This window comes from Chiloscyllium plagiosum, unplaced genomic scaffold (genome assembly GCF_037043375.1).
Source record: "Chiloscyllium plagiosum isolate Xiang-an unplaced genomic scaffold, Cpla_swu_hap1 HiC_scaffold_9, whole genome shotgun sequence".
Lineage (NCBI taxonomy): Eukaryota > Metazoa > Chordata > Chondrichthyes > Orectolobiformes > Hemiscylliidae > Chiloscyllium > Chiloscyllium plagiosum.
In genome coordinates, this window is record NW_028270147.1 from 3,181,953 (window position 1) to 3,203,975 (window position 22,023).

At 47.8% G+C, this 22,023-nt stretch overlaps 1 protein-coding gene across 5 annotated transcripts in view; it reads right to left on the minus strand.

Annotated features, from left to right (window-relative positions):
* Positions 1-22,023, minus strand: part of slc44a5b (solute carrier family 44 member 5b) — a 290,000-nt gene that overhangs the window by 15,421 nt on the left and 252,556 nt on the right. For all 5 annotated transcript variants that reach the window (XM_043698569.2, XM_043698570.2, XM_043698572.2 and 2 more), the window contains 5 exons: positions 15,700-15,794; positions 11,656-11,759; positions 11,442-11,515; positions 8,053-8,123; positions 7,223-7,311 (listed from right to left, as the gene is read on the minus strand). In XM_043698569.2, the coding sequence (XP_043554504.1) occupies positions 7,223-7,311; positions 8,053-8,123; positions 11,442-11,515; positions 11,656-11,759; positions 15,700-15,794 (433 nt within the window). The remainder of the gene's footprint in view (positions 1-7,222; positions 7,312-8,052; positions 8,124-11,441; positions 11,516-11,655; positions 11,760-15,699; positions 15,795-22,023) is intronic.

Here is a 22,023-nt window from a genome sequence, read left to right on the forward strand (position 1 = left end):
AGCTATGAACCTGCACTCCAAGGTCTCTTTGTTCAGCAACACTCCCTAGGACATTACCATCAAGTGTATAAGTCCTGCTAAGATTTGCTTTCCCAAAATGCAGCACCTTACATTTATCTGAATTAAACTCCATCTGCCACTCCTCAGCCCATTGGCCCATCTGGTCAAGATCCTGTTGTAATCTGAGGTAACCCTCTTCGCTGTCCACTACACCTCCAATTTTGGTGTCATCGGCAAACTTACTAACTGTACCTCTTATGCTCACATCCAAATCATTTATAAAAATGAAAAATAATGGACACAGCACTCAACTGGTCACAGACCTCCAGTCTGAAAAGCAATCTTCCACCACCAAGGAGCTGAGGGATATCTTTTTCACGCAGAGGGTGATGTGTGTATGGAATGAACTGCCAGAGGAAGTGGTGGTAGCTGGTACAATGGCAGCATTGCAAAAGCATCTGGATGGGTATATGAATAGGGTTTGGAGGGATATGGGCCAAAGGGTGGCAAAGGGCACTAAGTCAGTTGAGGATATCTGGTTGGCAAACATGATTTCGACCGAACGGTCTGTTTCTGTGCTGTATCGCTCTATGACTAGACAGTCAACATGGCTTTGAAAGGGTAGGTCAGGTCTGACAAATTTAATTAATTTCTTTGATGATATGACACAGGCAGTGGATGAGGGTAATGCTGTAGATGTTGTACATTTGGACTTTCAGCAAGCATTGGATATGGTACCACATGGTAGGTTGGTTATCAAATTAGAAATGTTTGAGATGATGGGTCCTTCGCTGCCTGGATTAGAAGTTGGCTATAGGATAGGAAACAGAGGGTATGGTTATCTCTCAGATTAGAGACGAGTTGAAAGTGGTGTTCTCCAAGAATCAGTGTTGGGACCGTGACTTTTTCTGATTTATATCAATGATTTGGAGAGGGGTGTTGTGGGCAACATCTCTAAATTTGTAGATGATACTTAAGTCAGGGAGAAGAGTGAACTGTGAGGATGATGCTGGGCAGCTTCAGAGGGACATTGACAAGTTAGCCAAATGGCAGACACCTGGCGGTTGAATTTCAATGCAGAGAAATGTGGGGTAATGCATTTTGGAAGAAGAAACACAGAGACATACAGGCTCAATGCTACAAACTTGAGGGGACCTAGCTTTTGGAACGCTGCTATAAATCCTGTGTCTTCCAATCTTACACTCCACAACCACCTGATGAAGGAGCAGTGCTCCGAAAGCTAGTGCTTCTAATTAAACCTGTTGGACTATAACCTGGTGTTGTATGATTTTTAACTTTGTACACTTTAGTCCAATACCGGCACCTCCAAAACATGAGGAGAGTACAGGAGCAGAGATACCTCAGGGTTCACGTGCATAATTGAAGGTGGCCAGGCAAGTTGAAACGGTTATTAAGAAGGCATATAGGATCCTTGGGTTTATAAATGGGGATATCGACTATAAAAGCAAGGTAGTGATGCTTGCACCTCTACAAATCATTGGTCAGACCACACTTGGAGTATTGTGTATAATTTTGGACATCTTATTGAAGGAAGGATGTTAAAGCCCTGGAGAAAGTTCAAAGGAGATTTACTAGAATGATCCCAGGAATGAGGGCTTTTAGATACAAGGAAAGATTAGAGAGATTGGGTTTATTGTCCTTGAAGCAGGGAAGGTTAAGAGGTGACCTTATTGAGGTGTTCAAAATTATGAACAATTGTGACAGGGTAAGGATATTCTGTTTCTTCTAGTCGGTATGTCAGTAACTAGGGGTCACAATTTCAACATTCTCAACAAGAGAGTTTGCAGGAAATAAGAGAAATTTCTTCATTCAGAGAGTTGTTGGGATTTGGGATGTGCTGCCTGGGAGAGTGGGGGAGTAAATTCCATTGGAGGGTTCAAAAGCGAGCTGGAGATATGTTTGAAAGTGAAGACATTACAGGGTGACGGAGATAGGACTGGAGAGTGGGATGAGCTGGGTAGCTCTTTCAGGAACCAGTGCAGACACGATGGGTCAAATGGCCTCCTTCTTCGCTGTAAAATGCGACAATTCTATAAAAAGAAACGGTGAAAGTTGTTTCGGTTCTGTTCGCCGAGCTGGGAATTTGTGTTGCAGACGTTTCGTCCCCTGTCTAGGTGACAGCCTCAGTGCTTGGGAGCCTCCTGTGAAGTGCTTCTGTGATGTTTCCTCCGGCATTTGTAGTGGTTTGAATCTGCCGCTTCCGGTTGTCAGTTCCAGCTGTCCGTTGCAGTGGTCGGTATGTTGAGTCCAGGTCGATGTGCTTATTGATTGAATCTGTGGATGAGTGCCATGCCTCTAGGAATTCCCTGGCTGTTCTCTGTTTGGCTTGTCCTATAATAGTAGTGTTGTCCCAGTCGAACTCATGTTGCTTGTCATCTGATTGTATGGCGACTAAGGATAGCTGGTCGTGTCGTTTCGTGGCTAGTTGGTGTTCATGGAAGCGGCAGATTCTAACCACTACAAATGCCGGAGGAAACACCACAGAAGCGCTTCACAGGAGGCTCCCAAGCACTGAGGATGTCACCTAGACAGGGGACGAAACGTCTGCAATACAAATTCCCAGCTCGGCGAACAGAACCACAACAATGAGCATCCGAGCTATAAATCTTCTCACAAACGTTGAACAGTGAAAGTGTTCAAAAGAATAAACAATGGGATCTGATCTCATCAGTGTGAGGGAGGCAAAACCATCGGGCTATCAATATCAAACAGTCACCAGGAAATTACATCAGGAATTCAGGAGACACTGCATTCCCCATGATACACACCCATTGCTGCAATGGGAAATAATGAGGATCATGGTAACAGATTGCAGGAGGATAGAGACGGCCTGGTCAGAGTTGGCTGATCAGAGGGAGTTAAGTGTGAGGTGATGCACTTGGACAGGACAAACAATGCAGGGGATTATAGGATAGACAGCAGACCCCCAGGAAACAGTGAAGATCGGGGGACTGTGATATGCATGTCACTGGCCCCTTAGGGTATCACTACAGGAAGATAAAACCCTCAGCACTAACGCTCTGACAGTGGAGTGCTCTCTCAGCACTGAACCTCCGACAGTGTAGCAATCCCTCAGCACTGACCCTCTAACAGTGCGGCACTCCCTCAGCACTGACCCTCTGACAGTGCAGCACTCCCTCAGTACTGACCCTCTGAAAGTGAGGCACTCCCTCAGTACTGACCCCCTGACCGTGCAGCACTCCCTCAGCACTGACCCCCTGACAGTGTGGCACTCCCTCAGCACTGATCCTCTGACAGCGTGGCACTCCTCCAGTACTGACCCTCTGAAAGTGCGGCACTCCCTCAGCACTGACCCTCCAACAGTGCTGCACTCCCTCAGTACTGACCCTCCGACAGTGCAGCACTCCCTCAGTACTGACCCTCTGAAAATGAGACACTCCCTCAGCACTGACCCTCTGACAGTGCAGCACTCCCTCAGCACTGACCCTCTGACAGTGCGGCACTCCCTCAGCACTGACCCCCTGACAGTGCGGCACTCCCTCAGCACTGATCCTCTGACAGCATGGCACTCCCGCAGTACTGACCCTCTGAAAGTGCGACCCTCCATCAGCACTGACCCCCTGACAGTGCGGCACTCCCTCAGCACTGATCCTCTGACAGCATGGCACTCCCGCAGTACTGACCCTCTGAAAGTGCGACCCTCCATCAGCACTGACCCTCTGACAGTGCGACACTCCCTCAGCACTGACCCTCTGACAGTGCGGCCCTCCCTCAGCACTGACCCTCTGACAGTGCGGCACTCCCTCAGCACTGACCCTCTGACAGTGCGGCCCTCCCTCAGCACTTGTCCCTCTGACCGTGAAGCACAGATCCTTATCTGCAAATTTTATTGAACAACTCTGTTCAAGTTATCGATTATCATTACCAGTAACAGAAAGAATTAACCTGTGTTCTTACTGCCCCTTTCACAGAGCACAGATCTGTACTTGGGGCTACGATGTTGTGGCCATTACGGAGACGTGGGTTTCACTAGGGCAGGAATGGTTGCTTGATGTTCCAGGGTTTAGAACGTTTAAAAAGAACAGGGAGGGTGGAAAAAGAGGAGGGGATGTAGTATTGCTAATCAGAGAGTGCATCACAGCTACAGAAACAAAGGTTATTGAGGAAGGTTTGTCTACTGAGTCAGTATGGGTGGGAGTTAGGAACAGCAAGGGAACAGCCACCACATTGGGGGTTTTCTACAGACCACCTAATAGCAGTAGAGAGATTCTGGAAAAATGCAGAAGTAGCAGGGTTGTTGTTATGGGTGACTTCAACTTTCCCAATATCGACTGGAATCTCCTCAGTGCAGATGGTTTGGATGGAGCCGTCTTTGTCAGGTGTGTTCAGGAGGGTTTCCTTACTCAGTATGTAGACAGGCCGACGAGGGGAGAGGCCATTTTGGATTTGGTGCTCGGCAATGAGCCAGGACAGGTGTCAGATCTCGCAGTGGGAGAGCACTTTGTGACAGTGACCATCACTGCCTCACATTTACCATAGCCATGGAGAGGGAAAGGAGCAGTTACCAAGGGAAGATATTTAATTGGGGAAAAGAAAATTATGACGCTATCAGACAGTAGTTGGGAAGTACAGACTGGGAGCAATTGTTCCACAGAAAGGGCACAGCAGACATGTGGAGAGTGTGTAAGGTGCAGTTCTTGTGAGTGATGCACAAATTTGTTCCTCTGAGACAGGTAAGAAGGGGTAAGATTAAGGAACCTTGGATGACGAGAACAGAGGAGCTTCTCAGCAAAAGGAAGAAGGCAGTTTATGTAAGGTGGAGGCAGCAAGGATCTAGCACAGCTTTAGAGGGTTACAGGCTTGCTAGAAAGGAGCTCAGAAATGGACTGAGGAGAGCCAGGAGGGGGCATGAAAAAGGCTTGGCAAGACGGATTAGGGAGAACCCAAAGGCATTTTACTCATACATGAGGAATAAGAGAATGATCAGGGAGAAGGTAGGGCCGGTCAGGGATAGCGGAGAGAACTTGTGTGTGGAGTCTGAGCAGATAGGGGAAGCCCTAAATGAGATTTTTGCTTTGGTTTTCACTGAGGAAAGAGACCTTGTTGTGAATGAGAACTTTGAGGAGCTGGGATACAGGCTTGACCAGATCAAGATTGATGAAGTTGATGTGCTGGAATTTTGGCAAACATTAAGATTGATAAGTCCCCAGGGCCAGACCAGATTTATCCCAGGCTGCTCGGGGAAGCAGGAAAGGAGGTTGCTAAGCCGCTGGCGAAGATCTTTGCTTCCTCACTCTCCACGGGAGTCGTACCTGAGGATTGGAGGGAGGCGAATGTTGTTCCTCTTTTCAAGGAGGGTAATAGGGAAATCCCTGGCAATTACAGACCAGTCAGTCTTACGTCTATGGTCAGCACGGTTTTGGAAAGAATTCTGAGGGATAGGATTTATGACTATTTGGCAAAGCATACCGTAATTAAAGGCAGTCAGCATGGCTTTGTGAGGGACAGGTCATGTCTCACAAATCTTACTGAGTTCTTTGAGAGGTGACGAGACAGGTCAACGAAGGTCGAGCAGTGGATGTGATGTATATGGGCTTCAGCAAGGCATTTGATAGGGTTCCCCATGGTAGGCTCAGGAAGTATGGGATACAGGGAGATTTAGCTATCTGGATTCAGAATTGGCTGGCTGACAGAAGGCAGAGAGTGGTTGTAGATGGAAAGTATTCTGCCTGGAGGACAGTGTTGAGTGGTGTCCCACAGTACTCTGTTCTTGGGCCTCTGCTCTTTGTAGTTTTTATAAATGATTTGGATGAGAAGGCTGAGGGGTGGGTTAGTAAATTTGCAGATGACACAAATGTTGGAGGTGCCGTCGATAGTATCGAGGGCTAGTGCAGGCTGCAGCGCGACGTAGACAGGATGCAGAGCTGGGCTGAAAAATGGCAGATGGAGTTCAACCTGGATAAATGCAAAGTGATGCATTTTGGAAGGTCAAACTCGAATGCTGAATATAGGACTAAAGATGGGATTCTTGGCAGTGTGGAGGAACGGAGGGATCTGGGTGTGCAAGTACATAGACCCCTCAAAGTTGCCACCCAAGTGCATAGGGTTGTTAAGAAAGCATATGGTGTTTTGGCTTTCATTAACAGGGGGGTCGAGTTTAAGAGCCGTGAGGTTTTTCTGCAGCTGTACAAGTCCCTGGTGAGACTACACTTGGAATATTGTGTCCAGTTCTGGTCGCCCTACTATAGGAAAGATAGAGACTTTGGAGAGGGTGCAAAGAAGATTTACCAGGATGCTGCCTGGACTGGAGGGCTTGCCTTACGAAGAAAGGTTGACTAAGCTTGGACTTTTCTCTCTGGAGAGAAGGAGGAAGAGAGGAGACCTGATCGAGGTATACAAGGTAATGAGAGGCATGGATAGAGTCAATAGCCAGAGACTTTTCCCCAGGGCAGGATTGACTGGTATGAGGGGTCATAGTTTGAAGATATTAGGAGGAAGGTATAGAGGAGACGTCAGAGGTAGGTTCTTTACGCAGAGAGTTGTGAACACATGGAATGTGTTGCCAGCAGTGGTGGTGGAAGCAGAGTCATTGGGGACATTTAAGTGACTGCTGGACATGCACATGGAGAGCAGTGAGTTGAGGGGTGCGTAGGTTAGGTTATTTTAGTTTAGATTAGGAATAATCCTTGGCACAACATCGTGGGCCAAATGGCCTGTTCTGTGCTGTACTTTTCTATGTTCTTCTGGCCCTGGATGTATTTGACGTGTCTAACCTGTTCTAATGCAAGAAGCAGGAGCAGCCAATCAGTGAGCAACATGGTCTCTCACACAGCGATGGGCTGATAATCTTTTTTGAGGAATTAATATTAGACTGAGCACACAGGGAGGAGCTGTGTCTGTCCTCTCACACTGAGCAACAAGTGTACTTGGCCATCAGTTGGAGGAAAAGCAGGAGACCTGCCCTTGGATTCTGGAGACCATTCTCTTCTTTATCCGTCAATCAATCTCCAATCCCCAAAAACAGAATATCTGGTCATTCTCATTCCCTGGTCAGTGGGAGCTTGCTGTGCCTCAACTGGCTGGGGGCTCTCCCTCATTATAACAGTGACAAATGCTTTAAACTACTCTGCCTTATTTGCTCTGAAGCAGATATCCTAAGGCACTATTGAAATGCGACTGTTTCTTGAAGTTGCAGTTTTCCAGTGAAGTCACAGGAGAATGAAGGGAGTGAATTACTTACCACCAGAGGGACCCAGTAATAGTTTAATGATGGTGCTTCACCAGCGATGATCGATATCCTTTGTGTAAAGAAGAAAAAAGCCAGCACTCCTGGACACAAAATAAGAATCAGACAAATTCACCGGCTTAAATCTGACAGAAAGGTAATGCAACAACAACCACTTGCGATTACATAGCCCCTCTCAAGATGATTCATGTGAGCGTTACCAGGCAGCATCTGACACTGAGGCACAGCAGGGATCGTGGGACAGGTCAACGGAAGTTCGATGTGAGGAGGAGGCTTTCAGCACCATCGTAAACAGCAAGAAAGAGGCAAAGAGATTCCGGGATGAGATTCGAGAGTTTAGGGCCCACGCAGTGAGGGCAGGGTCAGCAAGGCTGGAGTGATTACCATCAAAGGCTGGAATTGGATCAACACAGAAACATCTTGGAGGATTGTGGGGCTGAGAGACTTTGCATTGTTAATTAATTATGAAGGGACCGCAGAGAGTCAATCAGGAGACAGTGTTTGCAGGGGCAGGAAGGTGAGGGAGCAGAGGGAGAGAGATTGCAGGGAGTCGGGGAGAAACCCCAGACGAGGAGTTGAGGGGGATTATTTTACGCAGTGAGTTGTTGGGATCTGGAAGGTGCTGCCTGAAAGGGCGGTGGGAGCAGATTCAGTGATAACTTTCAAAAGGGAATGAGGAAACACTGGGAAATTAAATGTTTACACAGCCATGGATAAAGAGCGAGGGATGTGATTTTAAGCAAAGAAAGAGTTTCCCTTCACACAGGGGAAAGTTTTTGATGGAGGGAGTTTAGCCGCAGAGCAGATTGAGTCCAAATACTTACCGACACCCCCAACAATCAGCAACTTGCCGAGTAATAAAAGAAAATCCGTCACTTTATCCAACACAGCGACTCTGCCAATGGAAACATAACACCGGATTCATGAGTAAATAAGGAGGAAGACTGACTCACTCTCTGCCCACCCACCCACTCACAGCAGGAGTCTGGGAAACCTCATGTGGGACACCTGAGAGGTTTACAAGGTTATGATGCCCTGGGTTAAAAACCACACAACACCAGGTTATAGTCCACCAAGTTTATTTGGAAGCACTGATGAAGGAGCGTCGCTCCAAAAGCTAGTGTGTTTCCAAATAAACCTGTTGGACTATAACCTGGGGTTGTGTGATTTTTAATTTTGTACACCCCAGTCCAACACCAGCATCTCCAAATCATGACGTTCAGGGACTGTCTTTGCAAGTTTAAGGTTAAACAAATTAGAGTTGGATGGTCTGTGCTGAAATCAGTGTGACCGTAAACCTGATCCCTGATTGTTGAAGATTAAAGGAAGGCCAAGACAGTTTGACTGTGAAGAGGGTGGAAGGCATTTCAGACACATGACAGTGGCCGGGTGTTAACAGCAGAGACTGGGGATCTCCAGGGTTCCGAAAACTGCTGGGAATGTCAAGCAGTAAACTGCTGTGCTTTGAACTGTCCACTTACAAAGACAAACAGGGATTGGGCTGTGAAACAGACAAAACCAGCATTTCACAGGGGCCATGTGAGTCACACTGTCATGGGGAAGGGGACAGAGCAAGCCATCATAAAGATAAAGTTGCAGGCCTTCCTGCAATACCACAGAAAATCAAAGAGAGTGCTTTGGAGCTGCATGGATCTGAGAGACAGACAGAAACACTGAACAGAGGGGGAACAGAACAGAATAAATCTGTGCAGAGTTACAATGAGGCTGGAGGAGTCCACAAACTCCAGCGAGAGGTAGAACCATGGGGAAAGAAAATGCCCAGCGATTTCTGCTTCTGTTTGTCTCAAATCACTAGCTCTGTGCTTGGGAAGATGGATAGGCAATGAACCTTTGGAAGTTTACAGTCACTTTGGATTGATTTTGGACGAATAACATCAAAGAGAGTGTTAACCACACTGGGAATGTATACCTTGGGATGGTACAATATGATGGCATTATTTTCTTAATGTTTTCAGGTATTGGTTAAGATAAATGCCTTGCCTTTCTCTCTGCCTTTAAGGCACTTTCTGAAATCGATCTCTTTGTTCAACCTTTCAGTCCTGTTCAAATCTCTTTTCGTGGCTCAGTGTCAGATTATATTTAATACTCTTCCTGTGAGACAGCTTGACACATTGTGGGATATTAAAGATACCAAAGAAATACAGTACACACTCAACTCATTTCTGCCAATAAATACTCCTGGTGTGCAATGGGGGACAGTGTAAGGGGGAGCATTACTCTATATCTAACCCCGTGCTGTCCCTGTCCTGGGGGTGTTTGATGGGGGGACATTGTAGAGCAAGCTTTACACTCTGTATCTAACCCCATGCAGTCCCTGTCCTGGGAGTGTTTGATAGGGACAGTACTGAGGGAGCTTTACCATGTAACTAACCTCATGCTGACCCTGTCCTGGGAGTGTTTGATGGGGGACAGTGCAGAGGGAGTTTTACTCTGTATCTAACCCCCTGCTGTCCCTGTCCTGGGAGTGTCTGATGGGGACAGTGCAGAGGGAGCTTTACTCTGTATCTAACCCCCTGCTGTCCCTGTCCTGGGAGTGTTTGATGGGGGACAGTGCAGAGGGAGTTTTACTCTGTATCTAACCCCCTGCTGTCCCTGTCCTAGGAGTGTTTGATGGAGGACAGTGCAAAGGGAGCTTTACTCTGTATCTAACCCCATGCTGACCCTGTCCCTGGGAGTGTTTGATGGGGACAGTGCAGAGGCAGCTTTACTCTCAATCTAACCCGGTGCTATTCCTGCCAACGAGCCTCTTCCCCTTCACGTCTGACAATGGGAGTGGAATCTGACACAAGGCTGATGTTGGCCTGGTATACAGCAGGGACATACCCCCTACTCCAGGAAGGAGAGACTGGTCTTGAGGGGGGCAGAGTAGATTCCCCAGAATGATCCTGGAGAGAAAAGGGTTATAAGATGAGGACCGGTGAGATGGAATATTTTTTATTCTTTCCTGAGACATGGCATCACTGGCTGGATCCAGGATTAATTGCCCGTCCCTAGTTGCCCCTTGAGAAGGTGGAGATGAACTGCCTTCTTGAACCGTTGCAGTCCATGTGCTGTAGGTTAACCCACAATGCCCTTAGGGAGGGAATTCCAGGATTCTGACCCAGCAACACTGAAGGAACGGTGATATACTTCCAACTCAGGATGGTGAGTGGCTTGGAGGAACTTGCAGGGGTTGATGTCCCCATGTATCTGCTGTCCTTGTCCTTCCAGATGGATGTGGTTCTGGGTTTGGAAGGTGCTGTCTGAGGACATTTGATGAATTTCTGCAATGCGTCTTGTGGATGGTACACACTGCAGCTACTGAGTGTTGGTGCTGGAGGGAATGGATGCTTGTGGATGTGGTGCCAATCATATGGGGCTGCTTTGTCCTGGATGATGTCAAGCTTCTTGAGTGTTGTTGGAGCTGCCCCCATCCAGGCAAGTGGGGAGTATTCCATCACACTCCTGACTTGTAGATGGTGAAAGTGAGGAATGCAGATGCTGGAGATTAGAGTCAAGAGTGCGGTGCTGGTAACGCATAGCAGGTCAGGCAGCATCTGGGGAGCAGAGGAATTGATGTTTTGGGCATAAGTCCTCCATGTAGATGGTGGACAGGCTTTGCGTAGTCAGGAGGTGAGTTACTCACCATAGTATCCCTAGCCTCTGACCTGCTGTTGTAGCCACTCTGTTTATGTGGTGAGTCTAGGTGACTTTCTGGACAATGGTAACTCCCAAGATGTTGATAGCGCCGATTTTAGTAGTGGCAACATATCAAGGGATAGTGGTCAGATTCTCTCTTATTGTACATGGTCATCATGTGGCGCAAATGTTTCTTGCTATTTGACAGCCCAAACCTGAATATTGTTCAGTCCTTGTTTCATTTGGACACGGACTGCTTCAGTATCTGAGGTGCTGAACATTGTGCAATCATTGGCAAACATCCTGATTTTGATAAGGATTGGGCTTGTGTTTTCTTGAGTATAGAAGATTAAGAGGCGACTTGATCAACGTATTTTAAGGAAGGATTTAAGAGGGTTGATAGTGAGAATTTATTTTCTTTGATATTTATGGGGAAGGGATCCATAATCTCAAAATTGGAGCCAGGCCTTTCTGGGAGTGATGTTGGGAAGCACTTTTCCACGGACAGGGTGATGGAAATCCGGGATTCCAGGGCTTAGTCAGGAGAAAATAACCATTTCTTGACAAGTCTCACCTCACCACATTCCTCATCAGTAAATAGAAGGCATCCTTTGCAGATGTGCAGAAGTTTTTACCATAAATGGCGATCTGAAAGAAGGAAAGTTGTCATATTTCACATTTATATTGTGCCTTTCACAACTTTAGAGTGTGAGCATTCAACACATTGATCACTGACAGTATCAAGTGATACTGAAATTCCCAGGCAGTGAGAATAGGCAGAGACTCACCATTATATAGGCATTTCTGTTGAGAAATTTGATGAATTTTTCCAGACACCAAAAGCAACATTTCAGGCAGCAGAACAGGAACTTGGCAAATTTGTTCTGTGCACCTGAAGGTAAAGCAACAAGCTCCGAATTAATCCATAATCACACAGAAACGTGGGAACACAGGAACGCTGGAACGTGGGAAAGCAGGAATGCAGGAACACAGGAACATGGGAACATGGGAAAGCGGGAACACAAACACGGGAACGGGGGAACACGGGAACACAGGAACAAGAGAAAATGGGAATGCGGGAACGTGGAAATGTGGGAACACAGGAACATGGATACATAGGAACGCAGGAACATGGGAACGCAGGAACATGAGAACGTGGGAAAGCGGGAAAGCGGGAACACAAACACGGGAACAGAGGAACATGGGAATGCAGAAACAAAGGAACGCGGGATCATGGGAACACAGGAACATGAGAAAATGGGAACGCGGGAACGTGGAAATGTGGGAACACAGGAACATGGAAACACAGGAATGCAGGAACATGGATACGTAGGAACATGGGAACACAGGAACGCAGGAACACAGGAACACGGGAACATGGAACAGAAATGTAGGAACACGGGAACACAGGAATGCAGGAACACAGGAACATGGGAACGCAGGAACAGAGGAAAACAGGAACGCGAGAATTTAGGAACGCGAGAAAGCGGGAATGCAGGAACATGGGAACATGGGAATGCGGGAACACAGAAACACGGGAATGCGGGTACACAGGAATGCGGGAACACGGGAATGCAGGAACAAAGGAACACAGGAACATGGGAACACAGGAACATGGGAAAATGGGAACGTGGGAACATGGAAATGTGGGAACACAGGAACACCGAAACATGGGTACACAGGAACACGGGAACGTGGAACACAGAAACATGGGAACACAGGAACACAAACACAGGAATGCAGAAACACAGGAACATGGGAACACGTGAACACAGAACGTGGGAATGCAGAAACATGGGAACATGGGAGTGCAGGAACAAGGGAACACTGGCACGCAGGAACACAGGAATATAGGAACATGGGAACACAAGAATGCAGGAACACAGGAACGCAGAAACATGGGAATGCATGAATGCAGGAACACAGGAATGGAGAGTAGAGGGGAAGGCCATTCAGCCTCTCCTCCTTGTGTCAGCTTCTTGAAAGATCTCCAATCAGTCTCACATTGCTGCACTTTCCCTAAATCCTGCAGCTGTTTTCATGTTAAATATTTATCCAATTCTCTCGTGAAAGTAATCATTGAACAGGATATTTCAGGCAGCACCTTCCAGTTCCTAACAACTCACTGTGTAAAACAATCCCCCTCAACTCTCCCTCTGCGGCTTTTCCCCGATTCCATTCAATCTGTCTCCCTCTGCTCCCTCACCCTCCTGCCCCTGAAAATACTTTCTCCTGATGTACTCGATCAAAACTTCCTCCCAGTACCAATTTACAGGAACAATTTAAACTAATCGCAATATAATACAAGACTCCCACCCCCCCCAAACCAGACACATGACATCACCACCCACTGGACAAAGATTGTCATTACAATGTGACGTGCTTACATAGGAAGCTCCATTATAAATACTGGCAAAGGAACTTACGATGAAGGTACAAAACATAAGGACGAGGTGTAAAGATGTGACATCCAAAGTAAACCCCATCTGTTAACTCAAAACACTGAACCTGTGTAAAATTAACTTTCCTCTCCCTTTAACCCACTTCAAAAGCAGATGACACTGAGTCTGAGACTGAGTAAATTTACAGTTATGCCCACTGAAGATGTCTCAGCATACTGTGGGATCACAGGGGAGTTACACCATGAACATTTCACCTGAGTCAATGTTTCACATTCAACCCCATCTATATCTTACCACACCATCACATCAACTTCTCCCACATCGGACTTCTGCTGCTTCTGTCGTACAGACACCCACACTCTGTGATACACACATCCACACTCTCTGTGATCCACACACCCACACTCTCTGTGATCCACACACCCACACTCTCTGTGATCCACACACCCACACTCTCTGTGATACACACACCCACTCTCTCTGTGATATACACACCCACACTCTCTGTGATACACACACCCACTCTCTCTGTGATCCACATACCCACACTCTCTGTGATCCACACACCCACACTCTCTGTGATCCACACACCCACACTCTCTGTGACACACACACCCACTCTCTCTGTGATACACACACCCACTCCCTCTGTGATACACACACCCACACTCTCTGTGATCCACACACCCACTGTCTCTGTGATACACACACCCACACTCTCTGTGATACACACACCCACACTCTCTGTGATACACACACCCACTCTCTCTGTGATACACACACCCACTCTTCTCTGTGATACACACACCCACTCTCTCTGTGATACACACACCCACACTCTCTGTGATACACACACCCACTCTCTCTGTGATACACACACCCACTCTCTCTGTGATACACACACCCACTCTTCTCTGTGATACACACACCCACTCTCTCTGTGATACACACACCCACACTCTCTGTGATACACACACCCACACTCTCTGTGATACACACACCCACACTCTCTATGATACACACACCCACTCTCTCTGTGATACACACACCCACTCTATCTGTGATACACACACCCACTCTCTCTGTGATACACACACCCACACTCTCTGTGATACACACACCCACACTCTCTGTGATACACACACCCACACTCTCTATGATACACACACCCACTCTCTCTGTGATACACACACCCACTCTCTCTGTGATACACACACCCACTCTCTCTGTGATACACACACCCACTCTCTCTGTGATACACACACCCACACTCTCTGTGATACACACACCCACACTCTCTGTGATACACACACCCACTCTCTCTGTGATACACACACCCACTCTTCTCTGTGATACACACACCCACTCTCTCTGTGATACACACACCCACACTCTCTGTGATACACACACCCACTCTCTCTGTGATACACACACCCACTCTCTCTGTGATACACACACCCACTCTTCTCTGTGATACACACACCCACTCTCTCTGTGACACACACACCCACTCTCTTTGTGATACAGTCACCCACACTCTCTTTGTGATACAGTCACCCACACTCTCTGTGACACAGTCACCCACACTCTCTGTGACACACACACCCACTCTCTTTGTGATACAGGTACCCACACTCTCTGTGATACAGTCACCCACACTCTCTGTGACACAGTCACCCACACTCTCTGTGACACACACACCCACTCTCTCTGTGACACACACACCCACTCTCTTTGTGATACAGTCACCCACACTCTCTTTGTGATACAGTCACCCACACTCTCTGTGACACAGTCACCCACACTCTCTGTGACACACACACCCACTCTCTTTGTGATACAGGTACCCACACTCTCTGTGATACAGTCACCCACACTCTCTGTGACACAGTCACCCACACTCTCTGTGACACAGTCACCCACACTCTCTGTGATACACACACCCACACTCTCTGTGATACAGGTACCCACATTCCCTGTATTACAGACACCCCACTGTCTGCACTGGGTTCCTCTCCTGCCTACTTGGTGATGGTGAAGCTGTGCTAATGTTCCTAGCCTCGTATCCCAGAGACCCAGGTTAATGCTGTGTAAGCCGGTGGGTGGTGGAATTTCAATTCAATTAATAGATTTGGAAATGAAAACGATTCTCTACGTAGGCGACCATGTGACAATTGTGTACAAACCACTCTGGCTCGCTCATGTCCCTTTTGGAAGGAAATCTGCCGTGTGTCATCCTTACCCAGTCTGGCCTATACATGACTCCATACCCACACCAATGTGCCTGCCCCGTGAAACAGCCTGAGTGAGCCACTCAGTTCAAAGGTAATTAGAAATGGACAAAAAAAATTTCAGGGACATCCAGATTCCTTAAAAGAAGGATCAAACAATTCAGAAGTAGCTGCAATTGCGAACTGCTCAGGAACCCACCTTTCAGTTTATTATCCAGGTATTCCAGAATAATGCGGATGAGTTGGATGATGGCTAGTATCAAGGATCCGAATGCCAGTGAGCCTGTGTGGTACCTGTCACAAGGAAACAGGTTCAGAATTAAATTGTTGCACGTCAGACAGCCTGACAACAAACTCCAATATCCTCCTTCTCACTGCTTCCTCCCAGAGTCACAAGCTGCAGAACTCTGTTCCAGATCTTTCAATCCCAAAGTACGTGTCACTTGGTGCAGATGCAGACAATGCTGGAGAAACTCGGCAGGTTGGCTGTGTCTGTGGACAGAAACAGAGCTAACGTTTTGAGCCCAGTGACCCTGCCTCAGAACTGCTACAGAAGGTGTTACCTCATGTCACTCTTTACCGAATGTAACGCTTTCCTTTTTTACGCCTCGCAGCCTTGAAGCTGCTCTCCTTGGTTCAGAGACTCAGGCCTGGGCCTCCGGTCCAGCCCCTAATCCTTCACCCTGCCTCTATTGCCTGGCTTCAAACCTTCACTCTGCTTTCTCAGTCTAATGAATATCAAAGACATGGCCAAGTGTGCTGAGGTCAAGGGTCAGAGCCTGCATGGGGTACAAAACAAAGGGTAGAGGAAAGTTCAAGACCAGGAAAGAAGGTCCCTCTTCCTCCAAATTGACCCGATGAACTCACCTTTTGTCTAGGCCTCCATCATGTTGTGTGGGAGGGAAGCAAGGATGGGGTCAGGGGATTAAAACTACCCTTGACCCACCCTCAACATGCTTCCCTGAAATATCTGAGCACCCCATCCTGTGAAATCATGGTGATCTGTTTCTGATGTTTTGTCACCATGACTAGGTAACACCATCAGTGAGAAGCTCCAGTGAAGCACTGGTGGTATGCCCCGCCTCTCTCTTTATAGGTCTTGGTTTCTTAAGGTGGGTGATGTCATTTCCGGTTCTTTTTTTCAAGGGAAGGTAGATGGGATCTAAATCATGTTGATCTCTCCATTATCACTGGAGCTTTCCTGCCTTGGATCAGGAAGCTCACTGCTAATAGGCTGAGATTGCAAGAGGTTGACCCAACAGCATTGGGGGCATCCTGACAGCTCCCACCACCTTCTCCACGGCAACTGTTTCTCAGGGTAGTGTCCTAGGCCCAACCACCTTCAGCTGCTTCATCAATGACCTTCCCTCCACCACCAGGTTAGCAGTGAGGATGTTCACTGATGATTACACAATGTTCAGCACTCCTCAGATACTGAAGCAGTCCATATTCAACTGCAACAAGATCTGGACAATATCCAGGCTTGGGCTGACAAGTGGCAAATAACTTGTGTGGCAAATTCATGCCACACAAATGCCAGGTAATGACCAACACCAATAAGAGACAATCTAACCCCTTGACATTGAATGGTGTTACCATCACTGAATCCCACACTATCAGCATCCTTGGAGTTATCATTGACCAGAAACTCAGCTGGGTGCTCACCACATAAACACAGTGATGACAAGAGCAGATGAGAGGCTGGCAATTCTGCAGTGAGTAAGTCACCTCCAGATTCCCCAAAGCCTGTCCACCATCTACAAGGCACAAGTCAGGAGTGGGATGGAGTACTCCCCACTTGCCTGGATGGGTTCAGCTCCAACAACACTCAAGAAGCTTGACACCATCCAGGACAACGAGGTAAACCTCCCACTTCCTCCAGACCAAAGGGGTAGCCATGGGCACACATATGGGCCTCTGCTATGCCTGTCTCTTTGTTGGCTACGTAGAACAGTTGATCTTCCGTAATTACACCGGCACCACTCCCCACCTCTTCCTCCGTTACATTGATGACTGCATTGGTGCCACCTCGTGCTCCCGTGAGGAGGTTGAGCAATTCATCAACTTCACCAACACATTCCACCCTGACCTTAAATTTACCTGGACCATCTCTGACACCTCCCTCCCCTTCCTGGACCTCTCCATCTCCATTAGTGACGACCGACTTGACACTGACATTTTTTACAAACCCACCAACTCCCACAGCTACCTGGATTACACCTCTTCCCACCCCATCTCTTGCAAAAATGCCATCCCGTATTCCCAATTCCTCCGCCTCTGCTGTATCTGCTCCCAGGAGGACCAGTTCCACCACAGAACATACCAGATGGCCTCCTTCTTTAGAGACCGCAATTTCCCTTCCCACGTGGTTAAAGATGCCCTCCAACGCATCTCGTCCACATCCCGCACCTCCGCCCTCAGACCCCACCCCTCCAACCGTAACAAGGACAGAACGCCCCTGGTGCTCACGTTCCACCCTACCAATCTTCGCATAAACCAAATCATCCGCTGACATTTCCGTCACCTCCAAAAAGACCCCACCACCAGGGATATATTTCCCTCCCCACCCCTTTCCACCTTCCACAAAGACCGTTCCCTCCGTGACTACCTGGTCAGGTCCACACCCCCCAACGACCCACCCTCCCATCCTGGCACCTTCCCCTGCCACCGCAGGAACTGTAAAACCTGTGCCCACACCTCCTCCCTCACCTCTATCCGAGGCCCTAAAGGAGCCTTCCACATCCATCAAAGTTTTACCTGCACATCCACTCATATCATTTATTGTATCCGTTGCTCCCGATGCGGTCTCCTCTACATTGGGGAGACTGGGCGCCTCCTAGCAGAGTGCTTTAGGGAACATCTCCGAGACACCCGCACCAATCAACCACACCGCCCCGTGGCCCAACATTTCAACTCCCCCTCCCGCTCTGCCAAGGACATGGAGGTCCTGGGCCTCCTTCACCGCTGCTCCCTCACCACCAGACGCCGGGAGGAAGAACGCCTCATCTTCCGCCTCGGAACACTTCAACCCCAGGGCATCAATGTGGACTTCAACAGCTTCCTCATTTCCCCTTCCCCCACCTCATCCTAGTTCCAAACTTCCAGCTCAGCACTGTCCCCATGACTTGTCCGGACTTGTCCGACCTGCCTAGCTCCTTTTCCACCTATCCACTCCACCCTCTCCTCCCTGACCTATCACCCTCATCCCCTCCCCCACTCACCTATTGTATTCCATGCTATTTTCTCCCCACCCCCACCCTCCTCCAGCTTATCTCTCCACGCTTCAGGCTCACTGCCTTTATTCCTGATGAAGGGCTTTTGCCCGAAACGTCGATTTCGCTGCTCGTTGGATGCTGCCTGAACTGCTGTGCTCTTCCAGCACCACTGATCCAGAACCATCCAGGACAAAGCAGCCCACTTGATTGTCACCACATCCACAAGCATCCACTCCCTCCACCACCAAAACTCAGTAGCAGCAGTGTGTACCATTACAAGGTGCTCTTCATAAATTCAGACAACACCTTCCAAACCTACAAGGACAGCAGATACATGGAAAAACCACCACCTGCAAGTTCCCTTCCAAGCCATTCACCATCCTGACTTGGAAATATATCGCCGTTCTGCCACCGTCACTGCGTCAGAATCCTGAAATTCCCTCCCTAAGGGCATTGTGGAGCATATGGACTGCAGCGGTTCAAGAGGGCAGCTCACCCCCGCCTTCTCAAGGGGCAACTAGGGACAGGCAATAAATGCTGGGCTCAGCCAGTGACACCCACATCCTACAAATTAATGAAAAAAAGCTTGACTTTCCTGGGATGGGGAGCATCATCTGTTGGACTGAAGAGATTTGTACTACATTCAACAGCAATTGACACAGTCTCCATCTCAGAGACAAAGACTTTTAGGCTCTGGATCTTTATGAAGTGAGTCTAAATTCAATCAGCTGCTGGGATGGTTTTGGTGGGATTTGAACATATGGCTCATTGAGTTGGGTTAGGGACATTGTCACTCTGCTGCCATCTCCCTGTATCAGTGATGGGTAATAAACACTGGCCTAGCCAGCAATGTCCCACATCCTGTGAATAATTCTTTTAAAAGTCCTGGAAAATGTGTGGGAATTCAAGAGCCCCTGTCAGGCAGCACGGTGGTTAGCACTGCTGCCTCACAATGCAAGGGAACCGGGTTCGATTTCCACCTCGAGTGACTGTCTGTGTGCAGTTTGCACGTTATCCTGCTGTCTGTGTGGGTTCCCTCCCAGAGACGTGCAGGTTAGGTGGATTGGCCATATTAGTTTGCCCATAAGGTGTAGGCTCGGTGGATTAGTCATGGGAAATGCAAGGTACAGTGATGGGGTAGGAAGCTTTTCAGAGAGTCACTGCGACTCGATGGGCTGAATGGCCAATTCCACAATATAGAGATTTTATGATTCTGTCACTGCATCCAGGTACAACCTCCAGGAAGGAATATTTTCTATACTGTGTTTCTGTCAAGAATTTCCAGAAGGCCAATAAGATTTGTATTATTACAAATGCATTTATATAGCACTTTTAATGTAGTAAGGTATTTCACATGAGGGCAAATCTAACAGAAATTTGACACGGGCCTGAAGGAGGTTTCCAGATGGTGTCTAAAATCGAGGACAGACAGTGAGGTTATAAAGGAGCATGTGTAAGGAGGAGAGGGGAATGAGAGGGCATTCTAGGGCTTAGGGCCCAGACAACTAAAGGCCCAGCCTTCAGAGATAGAGGGATTCAAACTGTGGGAGGTCATGAGAGGGAAACGAGACTACAGCAGAGATGTCAGCAGGTGGTGGGGCTGGAGAAGATCATGGGAGGGGAGGGAGGAGGCATGCAGCCTTAAGAGTTTGAAGTTCAAGAATTCTTTACACGACCCCATCAATCTTGTTGGAAAGTATCAATTTTCCTTCATTCAAGGTGATTGACAAATTGAAACAGGAGTGAATGATTCTATTGCAGTTGGATGCCATCAACACCTCCCTGCTGGGGGTTACGGGAGGGTCGATAAATCTGATTAAAAACATTGCTGAAGGTTTTAACAGGAATTCCCAGGTGCGTGTACCCTGTCCATTCAAACAACCCATCACCAAAACCTTTATAAATAATAAACAGAAATAAAAATGAAAGCAATCTAAAGGTATTGATCATTTTCTCCCACTGTTTTTTGATTATTGCAGCATCTAGGGCAATTACAAATAGACGGTCTCCCAATGAAGAGTGAAATGAGGAGAATGTTTTTCTCTCAGATCGTCTGGAGAATTTGGAACTTGTTTCCCTGGTGATGGTGGAGGCAGAGGTAGACAGCTTCCACACTAACACATGAATCCGTGCTTGGTGACAACAGAGCGGATACTGAGGCTGACATCAGCCATGATTTTATGGAATGGTGCAACAGATCTGATGGGCAGAATGGCCTACGTCTGCCTCCTAATTAGTTTGCTTCTCATTAGCTTGTTTATGAGCCATCCTTGTCCCAGAGACTCCAAACAAATCAGGGAGAGGTTGACAATCCGTGAGCAATGAGCTTGCGTACAGGGTTTGATCTGATCGGGGCTGACGGGCTGAAGAATCTCCAAGATAAGAGCCAACTCAGAATGAAGGATCGCTCTGGAGCACTGAACAGTAGAGAAATTCCGTCACTCAAATTGTGGTCAATCTTTGGAATTCTGTACCCCAGGGGGCTGTGGAAGTTCAGCTCCTGAGAATGCTCAAACCAGAAATTAATAGAATCTTGGACACTACGTAATCAAAGGAGATGGGGATACAGGGGGAAAGTGAAATCGATGGTCAGCTGTGGTCTTGTTAAGCAGGGAAGGTGGATAAAGGGGCTGAAGGGCCTGTTTCTGCATCTAGTTCTTTGCTTTTAAGCGTAATTATAATTTACAGGAACTGACTTGGGCCAAGAAAATCACTTACAACAGGGTTAGGTGTTACCATTGACCAGACACTCATCATCTAAATACTGTAGCTACAATAGCAGGTCAGAGGTTAGGAATATTGCAATACAAAACTCTTCTCCTGACTCCCCAAAGCCTGTCCACCATCTACAAGATACAAGTCAGGGGTGTGATGGAGCATTCCCCACTTGCCCTGGTTGAGGGCAGCTCCAACAACAACACTGAAAAACTTGATACCATCCAGGATAAAGCAGCCCACTTGATAGTCACCACATCCACAAGCATCCATTCCCTCACCGCCAACATTCAGTAGCAGCCATGTGTACTGTCCACCAAAGATCCTTGGACAGTGCCCTCCAAACCCATGACCACTTCCATCTCAAAGGGCAAGGGCAGCAGATACATGGGCACAGGGGTAATCCATGGGGAACAGGGGTAATCCATGGGGCACAGGTTTCTGGCACAGAGTGTGCCCCTGTTGCTCAGGGGGGAAGGGGGGAGAGGATCAGAGCATTAGTCACTGGGGACTCCATTGTTAGGAGGACAGATTGAAGATTCTGTAAATCTCCTCTGCACCCTTTCCAAAGCTTTCACATGCTTCCTATAATG